Genomic DNA, 15,776 nt, shown 5'->3' with positions numbered 1-15,776 from the left:
CCACAGTGCTCCCCAATTCGCCATGTTTGCTTGAGTGAAATATTTCTAAATGTTAGCCACAGTGGCTCACATATACACAGAAAATGACAGAGATTCAAAGGAAAAAAAGAGGAGGAAAAGACGATAATTTGATCCTTATTTATTTATGATGTCAGGCCTGTGACATGTTGTCGGTGAAAACATGCTAAGGTGAGCAGATCAAGCGATGAAGGCAATGATTTTGCGCAAGAGGTAAAGAGACTCGCTCATCAACCAAAAATAATAAATAGACAAATATCAAGAAAAACACAAAAAGTGAGAAAATTCATGACCCCTGTAGCACTGGGGTGTATTTTTACTTCACAGAATTTTTTTTATAACTCTGCTTGTTGACCTCTTTTCTATTAAATACAGGCGAACACAGTGGCGTAAATTGGATGGATCATTCATGATTAAGCGTTTTGTACACACTGACTTTATTCATAAGATCTAATGAAATCCAACGTCATCATATCAATACATGTGATTGTTTTGGTGATGATTAATGAATGAACGAGATACTGGACCTCCGTCTCTTCCCGATCAGCTGATGTTTTGTCTTTATTTTTTCTGCATTTTTTTTCTCTCTGCCCACATCTGTTTATCTGGCGATTCGAAAAGCAGAACACTATTTGATTCTTGTCTTTGCGGGCACAGCACTTTAAACACGTCCACAGTTCAAACGTGGCATATAAAGTCCTGGCAGTGCTGGGAACAAACATGTGAGAGTGAACAGGTGCCTGCAGGAAAGTAACCAACAAGCAAATACATTACAAAAAAATAAATGGTGACACAAATAGAAATGATTTAGGCAATTAAGCAGCAGGAAACCAGAGCCCTGCTTTATTTTAGATCTCAGTGATGTATTCATATTTAATACTTGTTTCCTCTTTTTGAAGCACATATGTTTTGAAGTTAGAAGTTAAACAAGCGTATTAAAAAGCTATTTGACGCGCGCTGTGGGTCTAGTGAGGAAAGATCTCCCCAGGCTCACATTACGTTGTGCAAACAAGCCTCAGTCGGGCCAAATCATAAGCGAGGATCCAGTGTAAGGCACAGATCTTATCAAAGCTGGATTACCAGGAGCGATCCTCGTGTGTTTGAGAAAACAGAAGCAACGTTCAGGAAATTAGCTTTGATAGGATTTACCAAAAAAAAGAAAAGAAAAAAGAAAAAGAAAAAAAGCAACAAAAAGAAAACAGAAACAAGTTGATATTTTGTTTATTATATGCTGTGGGGGAATTAAAGAAAACGCAGTAGAAATTATTAAAATCTTGGCAGAGTCAGGAAAGCTAAAAGAAGAAAAGGCAGTTCAGTTAAAGTCTCTGCTTGTCATAATGAACATAATCAAACAGCATGTGTTAATAAGCAATATAAAATACATTGACTACATATATGTCCGCTTAGTTTGGTTTGTACATTTGGAAAAGCTTCTTACTAACCACAGAAATTATTCCTAACTGAATCCCTCTTTCTTCCCGTGTTGCCTCACATACTCATTGGATATAAAGAACTGGAGAGGGGGGGGGATCTTGAAACCTTACCTGACAAAGGCCCACACTGCCTCCCACACCTCTCCAAAAAACATCCTATTATATTTCTCAACCGCCCAATAAAGAAAAAAATCACTTGACTGGGAGAAGAAAGGAAGCTCATCCAGTCAAATCTGCTTTTGTCACGTTATGTCCTCTGCCTCCTCCGCGCCCTGCAGCACCGAAGAAAAAGCCCGGGCTCTTCATCTGTCTCATGTTTGACAAATAGGCTCCTATTGGCGATGATATCTGTCGACTCAGGCACAGAGAAATGACACTGACGTACTAATAATCGATAGTCAACAAGCAGTGGCCTGAATGCATGCAGGCCACTGGTAGACTTTTTTCTTTTATTTTCCCATCAGTGTTGTGAGCATATTAAAGTGCGTGTGTTTGTTTGTGTTGGTGGCTTTTATCCAGAATGTTGGGTTCCCAACTCGCTGGTATGAAGGGGAGAGGGAGGGAGAGGTCAAAGGTCACTGCTGCATGTGGCCGTGTTCAAATCCTTCTATAGTGTGCAATGTTCTCAGCTGACCCGTCGTGTTATAGAGGGGGCAGTGTCCAGATATTAGCTTTCAGAGCGTGGAACATTTTAATCAGCTGATCTGGGGCTTTAAATCCATTTTGTTCAGGAGCATGGTTTCATGGCAAAATACTACTACTAATAATGATATTAATAAAAAAGAAGAAGAATAATACCCTTAACATGCTCCAACATGACACGTGTTCAATCATTCATGTAATGGAATTAGGCAAGTTTTGACAATGAGCAACTGGAATTCAACTTTCAGACCTTGAATGGTGATTTGTTTGTATACCTGATATCCTTTTTAGCTGAGGGGCACCTTCATTGTTATTTTCAACGAAAAGCAAGAATTTCTGTCACACTGGCTGGAGTTTTTTCTTTTTCTTTGTTTTTTTTCTTTTTCCTTTTAATGTGTGACCATAAACCAAATATTTGCATATTTTTCACGACCAAAATTGTCTCCACAGAAATCAGAAGAAGAAAAGACACTTTAAATTCTTCGCGTAGTTTCGTGAATGATCAGTTAAACCTTAATGAACTATTCATTTAAAAAAACTAACATTAAGAATATGGTGTAAGCAGAGCTATAGGCCAACTAGGGGAGGGAAAACTTGTTAATTGATGAAGTACAACAGGACTGTTTCTGATCAGACTTCCTAACACTCTCGGTCCCATCTTGGTTCATAGCTGTGACTCGAGGTCAGCGCACGTCATTGCTTCGTTGATAACTGATTGGATTGTGCGTTAAAAGTTCAGCACTGGGCTGACTCTGTCTCTCCTGTCCCCAGAAAAGCCCTTACAAATGGAGTTGAGCTCCATGACGGAGCAGAAGCCCTCTGGCGCTGCTTTTCCCCGACCTCCTCTCCATCACCCACCCACCCACCAATCCCCCTGGCCAGGGAAATCCACCAGACTCCAGCTCTTTCGACTGTCCTTGTGTCTTTTCGAAACTTGCTTCCAGCGCTTCAGGCTCGGTCATTAAGTCAGGAGCATTTAAATTTAATTTATACGGCTTATTATAATAATAATAATAATAATAATAATAATAATAATAATAATAATAAAGTTGCAGCAATTTACTTCCCATCTCTTCCCCACACAGGCCGCTGTCTTCTTCTCTGATCCCGGGTCTGTGCAGTGGGATCCCAGGCAAACCCCCGGGAGAGGCAGCGCTGTTTCCTCCTTCGCGTTAAGACACGTTCGCGGTTCAATTGAAAGGAATGGGGGAGATGTTAATGAAGGGGAATATCATGCAGAACACACACACACACACACACACACACACACACACACACACACACACACACACACACACACACACACACACACACACACACACACACACAGTTCAGCTGTCTGAACGCCGAGAAAAGCTGATGAAGTGTTTTTTTGTTTTTTAAACTTATTTTTTTAGTATTAATAATGTAAGAACTTCTGACCTTTGTACTAATTGATTTTAGTTTGTGGGAGTTTTAATTTCTAGCCATACTAATAATTAAGCTGTCGCTAAAAAAGGGAGGGGGATTACCAAGAGTGGTAAACAGAAAGATTGTGGGAGTTGTGCTGAGGTGATACAGTTGTATATAGTTATATATCTAAATAGGAATATCTAAGCATATATGCAAGTAGGGATTTCAAGAAATCCTGGAACATAAGGCTTTCTTTGGTCATCATCCTATTTCAAGTTGCTACAGATACAAGCAGTTGCTTGTATCTGACTTTTACAAATCAAAAGAAAAAAGCTGTGGTGGTCATGGGAAGCCATCTCAAACCACGACTTTTTAGACGGAGAAACTTGGTTTTTACCCATAAAGTAGAAACTTACGCGGGGAGTCCGTGGTAGTAACACGTGGTGCTTCACAACAGTTAACAAATGAAGCATTTATTGTGATATCACAGACCTGAATATTAATAAGAATAATCATTTCTTCCTATTGGCTCTGATTATTGCATTCACTCCCTCTATACTGCGTAACAGTGTGGTTTAAGAGAATACACACACACACACACACACACACACACACACACACACACACACACACACACACACACACACACACACACACACACACACACACACACACAGAGAGAGAGAGAGAGAGAGAGAGACTGTAAAGCCTTCAGTGTTATCAGAAGCCCAAAGCATAGCGCAGACTGTACTGCTATGATAATCTAAACGATGACGCTGTTCAGTGTCTTGCAGCGTGTGTTTAGACTCCGTGTGATATACGGATCTACTGCATCACTGAGCATCAAATGAAAAGTGTTTATCATCCATTTCCTTCCCCCCCCCCCCCCCCCAAAAAAAAAGAAGCACAACTTTTGTCATTTTATTAAAAGTTTTTTTGTTATTGTTTAATCTTCAGGTTTTTCCACTGCTGGAGTTAACAGTGTTTACTTTTTTGCATTAACCGTTTCACCGTTATCCGTGGCAGCAGGTCATCGCCGTGCGCGTGCACCGGCAGCACCAGCAGTTCTCCGGTGCATGGTGCATTTCCAGAAGAGCAAAGAATGCGCTTGCAGTCTCTTGCTTTCACCGAAGTTTGAAGCGGTTCTATCCTGCAGAGCCTTTTCCGAGGGCTCCTTTGCTCCCTGAGACTCTCCCGCTTTCACACAAAACACATGTCACAGATTCATTCACTCACAGAGAGCGAGAAAGGGTGAGAGAGAGAAACTGAGAGAGAGAGAGAGAGAGAGAGAGAGAGAGCTGCTCACAAATCATCTGTGAACTGCAATCCTACAACAAACACTTATTTTCACATTTTCTCCAAGTTTCCACCAAACTTCTAAACTTCAAATCGACTGTTTGTCCTTATTAATATTTCACATCTACACATTTTGCCATTCTTGAGCGACCTTGAACGAGAGGAGTGGCAGGCAAATGTTTTACAGTTGAGAGATTCCACATAAAAACCTCCTGACAGCTTTTAATGTATTTAATTGTCTCAAAGATCAATGCAAAGTGCTGACCCTACAACGCGCCATGTTTCTTTCAACACTACCCATAACTTCGTTTCCCGAACAAGCAGCCAAAGACAAATATAATTTGGAGTGTATTAGTCCAGCTTTGGGGAAACAATTGTTTTCTTTTCCTTCTTCCTTTTTTTTTCCTCTAAAGGAAACACTTATTGTATTGAGGCTGGTTTTGTTCTTTTCATGTATGGTTTCTATTGTTATTCTATAGAAGTTACAGTCTAGTGATTCCCAATCCGCGCAGGAATTTAACCCTGAAATGCCAGCAGCAGCAACAGCATAATGGCCTGTCTCTACTCCCAGTATCGCCCCTCCGGGCTTTGGCGGCAGAAGCCCAACTGGCCGGGCCAGAAAGCCTGCTAGCCCCGGTTCCCCCTAACTTCCTTGCGACTTTGGCCTGGACATTATATCGCAGAGTGCCATTACTCAGGGAAACATCGCGTCAAATACGTCACACTGCACTTAAAAGTTGGAGACTCGGAGTTTTAGCAGGGTTTCTATTTTCATTCCCTTTGGTAACAGCATGGTGTTAAATTGTTAGTTGTTTTATTGGTTTTTCCCCCAGTTATTCTATCACACCCAGGACTCACGAATGTTGTAAGAAATGCAGACTGTCTGCGCTCACAGGAAATTCATGCTACTGCAAACTACTGATGCATATAAACTACAGCAACTACACACACACACACACACACACACACACACATATATATATATATATATATATATATATATATATATATATATATATATATATATATATATATATATATATATATATATATATATTGAACCATCTCACGCGCAGCGGTTGGAAATGCTGCATGCGTAAATGTCTGCGGTTTGCCTCTTGTTGTTATTGCAGACACCGGAGGCCTACCACTTCTCCCGTCCCACATCCCTCTAAAATCCACCGGAAAGGGAATCCCTTACTACTGTAAGAGCTTAACCAAACTAAAGGCACAACATGTGGCCTTCTTTGAAGGAAATTTGCCCTTAGCCATCGCCAGTACTATTACGATGCCCACATTATGGAGATAACGACACTGTAGATCTATTTGGGGTCAATTCCCTTCTAACCTTAAAGTCTTGCCCAAGGAATACCCACCTATTTGTCTTTTTTATCTATTTATTTATTTATTTTTAACTAATGGGAGACTTGGATGAGCAATTTAGAATACACTAAGAGGCTGTGGATATTTTATAACAAGGTCACGTAAAGAAATATTAAAGGTGAAACGGAGCTGCTTTCCATATATAAAATAAGTGGCAATCTTTATGTATTTTAAATACCATTCTTTAATGGCATTTAGAACTCTCTCATCACACACACACACACACACACACACACACACACACACACACACACACACACACACACACACACACACACACACACACACACACACACACACACACACACACACACACCAAAACAAAAAACGATTACCCATCTCAAAAGAAGGAGAAGGAGTCCGACAATTACACTCAGTCCCGTTTAATGAATGCTTTATCATTTAAAAAAGAAGAAAGGGAAAGTGCTTCAGAAATCCACCGTTCAAGTTTCTATTTCGAGTGCAGTTTTCTCATGTATATTCACAAGAAGAATGAAAAAAATCAATCAATATACAGGAAACCCCATAAAATTCACAAAAATAAATATTCAGTTTCATATAAACAACCAGTGACTTCAAATTCCGTGTCAAAAAACCTGACCTCAAGTATTGTATCCAAAGAAAAAAAATTTAAAAGTAAAAATCAAAAAGTAAATGAATGGAGGGCAGTGAAGTGGGTAACAGGAGGAGTATGGAGGGAGAGAGCATGAAGCTTGTAGTTGCTGTGCGATGCAATTGTTTACATTGATAGCGTCACTGTCAGAGAGCTGTTTGTCTTAACGGTGGAAAGGCCCTCCCAACAGGCCATTCTAACCACCTCCGCCCCCCCTCAGCCGTGCACTGTGAGAATAGGCTGGTGCGTCAGGAGAGGGGGGCCTAAAGCCAGCGCAACTCCACGGCGCAGGCGATTCCTCTTCCTCCTATGCCGTGCAACCTATGCTTTTGACATGCGGATTAAAGGTTGAAAGCTTCACTCTTGCAACACAGCTACACCACCCCCCCTCCTCCACCATCGACACCAACATCACCACTACACTCCAAACCCATCGCAACCCCCCCCCCCTTTTACTGCTAGCTTGCACAAACACGAGCTCGTGTTGTGTAGCTTCTAAACTAGCCATTTTTTCTTTTCAGTTTTTTTACAAGCTTGTAGGGGATATGAGTTCAGGTCCGAATTGTCTCTCCCAGCCTCAGACATAAGGCTCACGGTGAGTTCAGTCAGAGTGGCGCTTTAATCACATGGCTAAACATCTACCACATGTATCCACAATGGTGCAGGCAGAGTGAAACGCACTTTTTGTACATTTTTTCTTCTCTCTCTCCTCCCCCCCCCCCACTCTCTCTCTCTCTCTCTATACAATCACGTATTACATAGTTTCTTCAATCCTCTGAATGAATGCGCCCTTTGCTGTGCTTGTGGAGGAGGCTGACATCATTCACGGGGCTTTGGGTTTGTTGTGATCTGGCTCACCCTATAAGCTGGGGCCTCTCTTTGTCGTGGACAGAAAAGCACACCAATTAGCAGAGCGCGTCCTGCAACTGCCATTAAAAACATCCACACATTCACTTAAAATGCCTATACGTGTAGGTGCTTCTCGACCACTTGATTTAAAGGCGTGTAGGCTTGAGTCTGAGTTGGTACTGCTATGGGTGGGGGCTACATTAAACAGGTCTGGGATAGCCTGCTACTACGCCGAGAGCGGCCATATTAAAAAAAAGAGGCTACATTCAGAACGGTGAGATGATGATGATGATGATGATGATGCGTTTAGGAAATAAAAAGGAAGCGAGATTTCAGAGAACCTGATTGCATTTCTGCCTTCCCTATAAGGAAGGCAGCCAATGATAGTAAAGAACTGTGTTTTTCTTTCATCTTTAAGAACAACGAGACTGAGAATGAGGGATGAGAAAATCAGCATTTGGATGGTTCGGCCGCACATGGCTGAATTGTAAATAATAAAATATTTAACCTCAAATCAAACAGTCAATCTTCCGGCAGTGGGGGCTTTCCCTTTTTGCATCAACAGCTCTCGCGCGTAATTTCACGTTTGTTAGAAATCCCTAAAGCTGAAAAACAACCTAAACACATTCAAAATGCAATGCATTTAAGCCCCTCTCATGTGCTTGGTCGCATTGTTTCTTATTAGTGGCTAGAAGGTGTTTTCACGCAGATTTTTTTTTTCGTTTTTCTTTTCTTTCTTGGTGCCTCCCCCTACACTCCCCCTCCCTCCCGTTATCACTAAATCACATCCCATTTTGTCTGCATTTTATATTTTCTTGAATTATTTACATGTTCACCACGCGCACACTCTCCCCGGCACAACTTCTTATTGCGTCCAGAGGAAGCCGAGGCCACATGGACCTAGAGGGACACAAATCTGTCGAGTCTGTCGTGAGACCTCATAAAGGAGGCTTATTCATTCAAAAAAAAATTCTTTCTGTTTTTTTGTTTTTTTTTTGATTGTCTGTATACAAGGCCCGCGTTGTGTTTGGGCCTGCGTATGTGCAGTCACACGCTTGCAAACCAGGAAATAGTCCGCAGAAATAAAAACATGACTGAAAACCAGAATACAACCACCCTTAGAAAAATAATCATTTTAAATAATAACACCAACAACAATAATAATAAAAGAAATCCCACAACCACCGAGAATAAATTTATGTCAAATCTAATAAAGGCTTAACCGTGAGCATATGACCAGACATTAACTGAGCTTTTCTTGTATACATGTCTGAAACTGAATATTTGGGCACATGGATGTTTGTGGCCAAGCTGGTTAGCACGCCAGAGGAAAGACAGCGCTGATATATATAAAATATGCCAAGTGGCACAGAATGGGAAACCCTGATTTTTATATTATTATAATTATTATTATTTTATGATTTGCTCAGTCAAGTTTACTCCTCAATCCTAGCAAGTTTTTTTTTCTTTTTTAAAGTAGCCTCGTCCCAAGGAATGCTGTGATTTTTTTTACCCCCCCTTCCTTCTTTCAGACAAAGCACAAACCACTGAAACCCGGCACTATACAATCCAACAGGTCGAGCAAATTAGAAAAGCGAACAAGAAACATTCGAGTTCACACACACACACACACACACACACACACACACACACACACACACACACACACACACACACACACACACACACACACACACACACCATTGAGAATAGATATTGCTTAGGATAGCTTATTTTAACACAAGTTTTTTTTTAAATCTTATATCCACGAGCGGTGTCTCACAGTCCTGTGGGCGTTTTCAGAGGCTCCGAAAAGGGGGGAATCTTGTGGGTTTTCCTCGATCGAGCTTGAAAACAAAGCGGAATGTAAATCCATTCTCAGGAGAGAAAAGGGGGGACAGAAAAGAAACAACACCGATAAAGTTGCGAGCATTTCGGTGCGCACAGGTTAAGACTCGGGCTACGTTTGGGTTGGAAATGGTGAGGGCTTTTTCAGGGCTTTTTTTTTTGCTTTAAAAAACAGCTCCGCCGTCTATTTCCTAGTTCTGTGAACGTGTGGGGGAGGGAGAATCTGGCCGCCTGGCTGCCACCTCCACACGGGGTGGGACGGAGGGGGAGGCCCGGGGCCCCTCAGCGAGTTCAGGGAGTAAGCGGGGCACAAATCCCCGTCGCTGCCAACAATCAGCGACGGCGGGGATGGGAAATTTGCCATTAGGCTGAAAGGCATTTTTGCCGGCGATGCTACAGTGTTCACGTTGCTGCGTTTGCGTCTGCTCGGTAAATCCTCCGTGGATGCCTCCTCGCGCCCCACGGGACGAGAACAAGAAGAATAAGAAGAAGAGGAGGAGGACGACGACGAAGAAGAAGAGGCAGCCTTGTGGACCCTGGATAGGTTTTGTTTTGTTTGCGTCCTGGAAACTCTGGGTTTCTTACTCCCCTGCACCGGAGCCCTGCAGTTTTTGTGCCTGTGCTCCCCCTCCTCGATACACGGGGCGTCTTGACTACTTCTGCATTCCTGAGGACCACAGGGGGACCTGAGGGCCACATCGGGGCTCTTCTCTGTGGCTTTAATCCCACTGTTGGAAAAATCTCCTTGTTTTATGGCTCCGCTGGGATAGTGGCCATTGTTGCTCTCTGTTTTATCTCCTTTGCATTTAGCTACAGTGGCCTGGCTCTGGTATTCATACTCATCACAGCTATCCTCCACTTTAACTTTCACATTGTGGAGACTGAACGGCGGCGTCCTGGCTGTCCTGTCCGAAGAGGAGGTGGCGGTCACAGAGGGCTCCTCTGACTCGGTCTTTATTTTTTTCAGTGCAGTGGGCAGACTTGGGCTGGCGATCGCTTTCGCATCCCTCCTGTCCACAAATTTCTGGGTCTGCTTGGCCTCTTTACTGTGGTCATACTGAGCCCTCAGTCCCGGGGGGCATTTGATGGGATGCCCCTGTGTCCTGCGTGAAGGGTGAGAGGCCTTATTCCGATTGGGTCCCAGTGAATATGTGATGAGCTCATCCACAGTGTCGGCCTGGTTCAGATTTTCCCTTTTAGACTCGCTGAAAAAGCTCTCCCCCACAGAAGCTGAGTTAAAGTTTTGGGGCTGCGAGGGTCCCGAGTCCTGCTCTGTCTCTCTGCATGTGAATTCACATTTCTGAAGTTTGTCCTGTCTCCTGTCCCGTGATTGCGAAGCAGCAACATGTCCGAGGGTCTTGTGCTCTTTTTCGTGCTGCACTGGGTTGTTGTAGTGAAACGTAGGCTGCAGGACCAAAGGTGCTTTGCTGGTGTTGAGACTTTTGGCAAGCGATCCGACCCGCGCCCGTCTGAATCGGATGCTCTGAACCGAAACACGGCTCGAAACTGAGCTGGAGTCGGACTGAGAGGAGCTCTCTTCCTCCTCCTCCTCCTCTGAGCTGACCTCTGAACTCTCCGACTGAGTGTCATCTTCTTCCTCGCCGTCCTCTTCTTCTTCCGAACTGGCGGAGTTGCTGCTGGTGGAAAAGCCAGAGCCGAGGTCCCAGTCGGGGTAAGCCCGTTCCGAGTAGGTGCTGGACTCGGTGTCGCTGCTGTAACTCTCCGGGAAAGTTGGCTCGTGGTGGTGGTGGTGGTGATGATGATGATGTTGGTGGTGGTGATGGTGGTGGGGTCGGGGGTCGAGATAAAAATCTGGACCGAGGTGAAAAGCACCGAAAGAAGTCCCGTGACTTCCAGACGATTTGGGTTGCACGAGCAGCACCGGCGGTGCGTGGTGGTGCGCGTGCCTGCTTCTGCTCCACGAGTGCCTCGCGCTGTCCCTCCCGCCGCCCCCCTCGCGCCTCCTCTTCCTTTTGTGAAGTAGGTCGCCGGCTGAGCGAGAGAGCCTGGACTGAGCAGCTATGGCGGACTGAAGCACCACCGGCTGCCGGCTCACCGCGCTCCGGAAAAACGAGTGCCTTTGGCTCAAAGTGACGCGGTTCCCTGTTATTTTCGCTGTTTCATAGTTTTTAAAGTGTTTGTAACTGGACTTGGTCGCCGAACGGCAATCCCGTCCGTGCGTTTTGTGATAAAACTGAGGTAGTTTGGAGTCGGTAAGGCAAGGAGTCAGCTCCTTCTTCCTGCCCACTTTGCCGTGGAGTGTGAGAGTCTCCGGGACGCCGTGCTGCAAACTAAACCAAACTTTTTCCCTCCACAGCTCGCCGTCAGCACGGAGGAACCCCGAGGACTCGTCCTCATCCCCGGGGGAGCACGCCGCTTTCGCTTTCCTTTTGTTGGACTTCAACACCCGCTCCGTCTTGCAGGAGAAATACAGAGCCTCCACGTCCTCCCGCGATATGAGAGTGCATTTGGCGGCGTGGAAAGCTATAGAGTTTATTGCTTTGAGCTTCCGTAGCTCTTCCAGGTCGCACTGGTGCTTCTTCACTTTCAGGTAGTCCATGCGCTTGTGCACCGTGGTCCGAGGGATGTTCTTCAGCAGGTCGGTGAAGACCTGGGACAAAGCAAACATTTGCTTGCCTTGGATGAGCAGGTATCCCAGCCTCACTCCTTGCATTTCCTCAAAGCCACACTCCAGGTCTCCCATGATTTGTGTGTATCCACTAGAATCTATTACTCCATGTAGTCAGCCTCAATATACTGTGGATTCACCAGTGAGTGGCATAGGTTAGCGAGCTTAAGGCATCCTGCTCACACCTATAATCCAGCCACACTGCTGCGTAATGAAAATGCAAACTTTGACATGCGGAGTTAAATGGAGCTGCCCCTGTCTAATAGATTGAATGAGCCGACAGCATCCACTCCTTGCTTCTTGCCCCGGGTCCGGCATGGTGGTGGAGGAATGCGACGGATGCGTCCACCAAGCCGGGGCTGCTACCTGCCTCTGCCGACTCCACTCCCCTCTGGTCGGCAGCAGGACGAGGGGTAGGTGTACACCACTGCCTCAGCCAGAGGGATAAAATAGCTAGAAGAGAGAGAGAGGGAGGGAGAGCGACAGAAAGGGAGGGAGAGAGGGTGTTGTGAGGGTGGGGGAAAGCAGAATGAGAGAGAGAGAGAGAGAATCAGATCCAGAGAGAAACAGAAAGAGCTAAAATGCAGCTGCTATTCTGGATGCTGGTTGAGCCACAAATAAAATGACAGGGAGAGAGAGAGAGAGAGAGAGAGGGGGGGGGGGGGGGCTGTCTGGAGACACCTTCATCAATTAATGCCCCTGGAGTCGACGCCCATTGGACGCCGCTGACAGGTGATGCAATAAAAATGGATATTCCATCCCCACCCACCCGCCCACCTACCCCTCCAGCACCCTGCTATTACAATAGTTTACAACTGTGCCCACAGTCTCCGCCGTCTGAGTAAATAATGCTGTTGTGACATTTTTTCCTCGATAGCTAAATAAAGAGCTGCAGAAAATCCAGCCCAGTGCAGAGTTTGTGTAGAGCCGGTGTAAGTAGTCCGAACCGGAAAATAGTCATGACAGGACGGGATGTGTCGTGCTAATTCCCCCCGCGGTCGTCATCAGAATGTATGTAACCGTAGCATGCAATCGATTGCATGTTGGTAAAAATGACTCCAGTCAGCACGTGCTATTTTAGTCGGGCTGATGTGCGTTACGGACGTGCTGCTTAAACAAAGAAATTTGCCTCTTCCCCCCCCCTCACTGCTTTCCCCCCTGACCAGTAAACATCAAACTTAACTGCTTTAGCGTGCTCGAGCCTTTTCTCCTGATTTTTCTTCCCCAAGGTTGTAGGCCTTCTATAGACTGACCTACTTATCAGCTGAGACCACATAGGCTCGCGTCCATCCGCCTGGTGATACCGTAATAAACGAACCGGCGCTCCCAGCGTTTCAGAAGCCATTTAAACCGTCTAAGCTGCGTGTGTGTGAATTTTGCGGAGTCACGCAATTCCTGTGAAATTGTACCGTGTTTAAATGTGAACCGTGATTTTTGAGCGTGATCACAGTGCCAGGTCGGGGCTGCTTTTCCAACATGATTTTCTGCATAAATAAGAATCCTTGTAATATTAACACTGATAATAACTCTTCAAAAACCGGATCCATTTTAATTAGTTTTTCAACAAGGCACATAGAAGCACTTATTAAATATATCATTCTATAAATTGCATAAAATACGCAATAGGCTGTTGCGTCACGAATATGTGCTTTGGTTATGTTTCCATCAACAAGTAGCTTATCTGAGCGGGAGGGCGTGCACCCTGACTTTTGTGAGATTATTCATTAAAAAACGAACACCTTTTGTTTCAAGAGATTTCTTTGTATTTCTTGTAAAATGCACAGTATACACAGTTTGTCTTTACGCACGTCAAAAACGCAAATACGCGCACAAACTCGAACGTTAGAATTCATTAGAATGAACGCGCATGCACGCGCAGAACTACATAAAACACACACACACACACACACACACACACACACACACACACACACACACACACACACACACACACACACACACACGCGGGTTTACCAAATAATGTGACCGTGTAGTACGGACTAATTGTTTGAAATAGCAATGGGCCACAGTTAGCCTGAATGGACTGACTATTATGTTCGCCCCTGAGCCATATTTTTTTCTCCAATAGTCCCCGGGTTATATTTCATCTTTGTGATCTATAAAACACGTGAGTCCCTTGTGACCAGTTCCTCCTGCTCCTGCTGCCGGTGCTGCAGCGCGGTGGGGTCAAACTCAGCACTGGGCATACTCGTTACCATAAATATTAAGCCTATTTGCTTATTTGCTGGCTTGTCACTGCGCGCTGAATAGCATCGATGTTACCAGTGTGTTACATCAAACGGCGTGTCACATGTGTAGGCGTTGTTATTATAGATCTTTAAATATCCGAATGATTAAGAACATCATATCCACAATATCCCTGCAGGACCGGGACTGTGGTGCGTAACCACCAACGTAGTGCTGCTGGACTCAGGAACAAGATCGTGCGTGTTAAAAGATGTTTGCTCCTTTTTCATTTCATAGCTTGCATTACACCGACTGTGCGAAATACAGCCACGGAGATAATCAAAAATATAATACCCTCTGTGTGTGTGTGTGCGTGTGCGCGCACGCGGGGGGGGGGGGGGGGGGGGGGTACATATAAAGTCGGCTATATTTTAGTTTAATAAGTCACAGAAGGCTGTCATTAAATGCACCAATTGCATGTGGATATTAGCTGGTGCGCTGATGAGCAACTCAACGCAACCGTCTTTGTGTGTATACCTTTGTGCAACTATAACTGAAAATGGGTCTTACTGGAAGCCCCCGCGATCTCTTTAGCTCCCTTAAGTCCAGCTCCACTGCACGGGGGTCATTTGACCTGCACCCTTGCGGTTGCTTTAGATGCAACATACGCACGTTGACGTGTTCTTACTTGCTGATTATCTATGACAGCATTAATACATGCAACATGAGGAGCTTCACGGATGTGAAGGGAGGGGTGGGGGTGGGTGGTAGGGGGATAGGAGAGGGCTCGCTGAAGTCCGGGTCCCCGGGGAATAGCTCACATCCCCGAGACACTGTGCACCGTGGCCGGCCTAGGGAGACGCAGGAAAGAATGGATAGTCGAGGCTTGATTCATCAGACATTCTGACATCTGCACGCCTTGTCCTTTGGACAACCCGGGTTTACTTTTATTTGGCACACTAGACCCTTGTAGTTATTTTTTCTACTTCCTCTAATCCCTTATAGCCAAAGGTTCTCACGTAAAACGCAAGCAATTCAAACTTGCGTAAGCTCCATAGCGATCCTCTTTGTTTTGTTGCTTTTCCCTGAATGTGACTGGTCTGCAGCGGAAATCCATCCTGCAGTTACGCACAGAGACTGGTGTGTTAGTTTTTGAGATAACAACCACGCGGATTTTACTCACTTTATTTGTAAAGAGTTGTGGTTTTGTCACAGGCACGTCATCTATATAGTAATGTAAAAATGACACACACACACACACACACACACACACACACACACACACACACACACACACACACACACACACACACACACACACACACACACCTATATCGGTGTATTATTATTATAATTATATATTTTGTTATTATTTATTAAACTGCGAGTATTAAATATGATCAGAAATAATAATTTTTAAATAAATATATAAAAGCACTTTCACACCATCTGTAAAGCCTCGGGATAAATTTGCAGCACCTCTGTC

The 15,776-nt window shown here is 44.7% G+C and overlaps 1 protein-coding gene across 1 annotated transcript; it reads right to left on the bottom strand.

The window, feature by feature from the left end:
• Window positions 1-7,387: 7,387 nt before the first annotated feature.
• skida1 (SKI/DACH domain containing 1) lies at window positions 7,388-14,659 on the bottom strand. The gene has a single exon (XM_085418550.1). The coding sequence runs from the start codon at window positions 12,176-12,178 to the stop codon at window positions 9,659-9,661; it is 2,520 nt and encodes an 839-aa protein (XP_085274676.1). The 5' UTR covers window positions 12,179-14,659; the 3' UTR covers window positions 7,388-9,658.
• Window positions 14,660-15,776: the final 1,117 nt, after the last annotated feature.

This window comes from Rhamphochromis longiceps, linkage group LG9, assembly GCF_057381845.1.
Source record: "Rhamphochromis longiceps isolate RC_006_pf linkage group LG9, R_longiceps_female_GT1.1, whole genome shotgun sequence".
In the NCBI taxonomy this organism is placed as follows: domain Eukaryota; kingdom Metazoa; phylum Chordata; class Actinopteri; order Cichliformes; family Cichlidae; genus Rhamphochromis; species Rhamphochromis longiceps.
This window is presented reverse-complemented; position numbering and strand designations above follow the sequence as displayed.

Excerpts from the sequence above, each read along its gene's own strand:
- skida1 (XM_085418550.1), bottom strand. The coding sequence starts at position 12,178 with ATGGGAGACCTGGAGTGTGGCTTTGAGGAAATGCAAGGAGTGAGGCTG.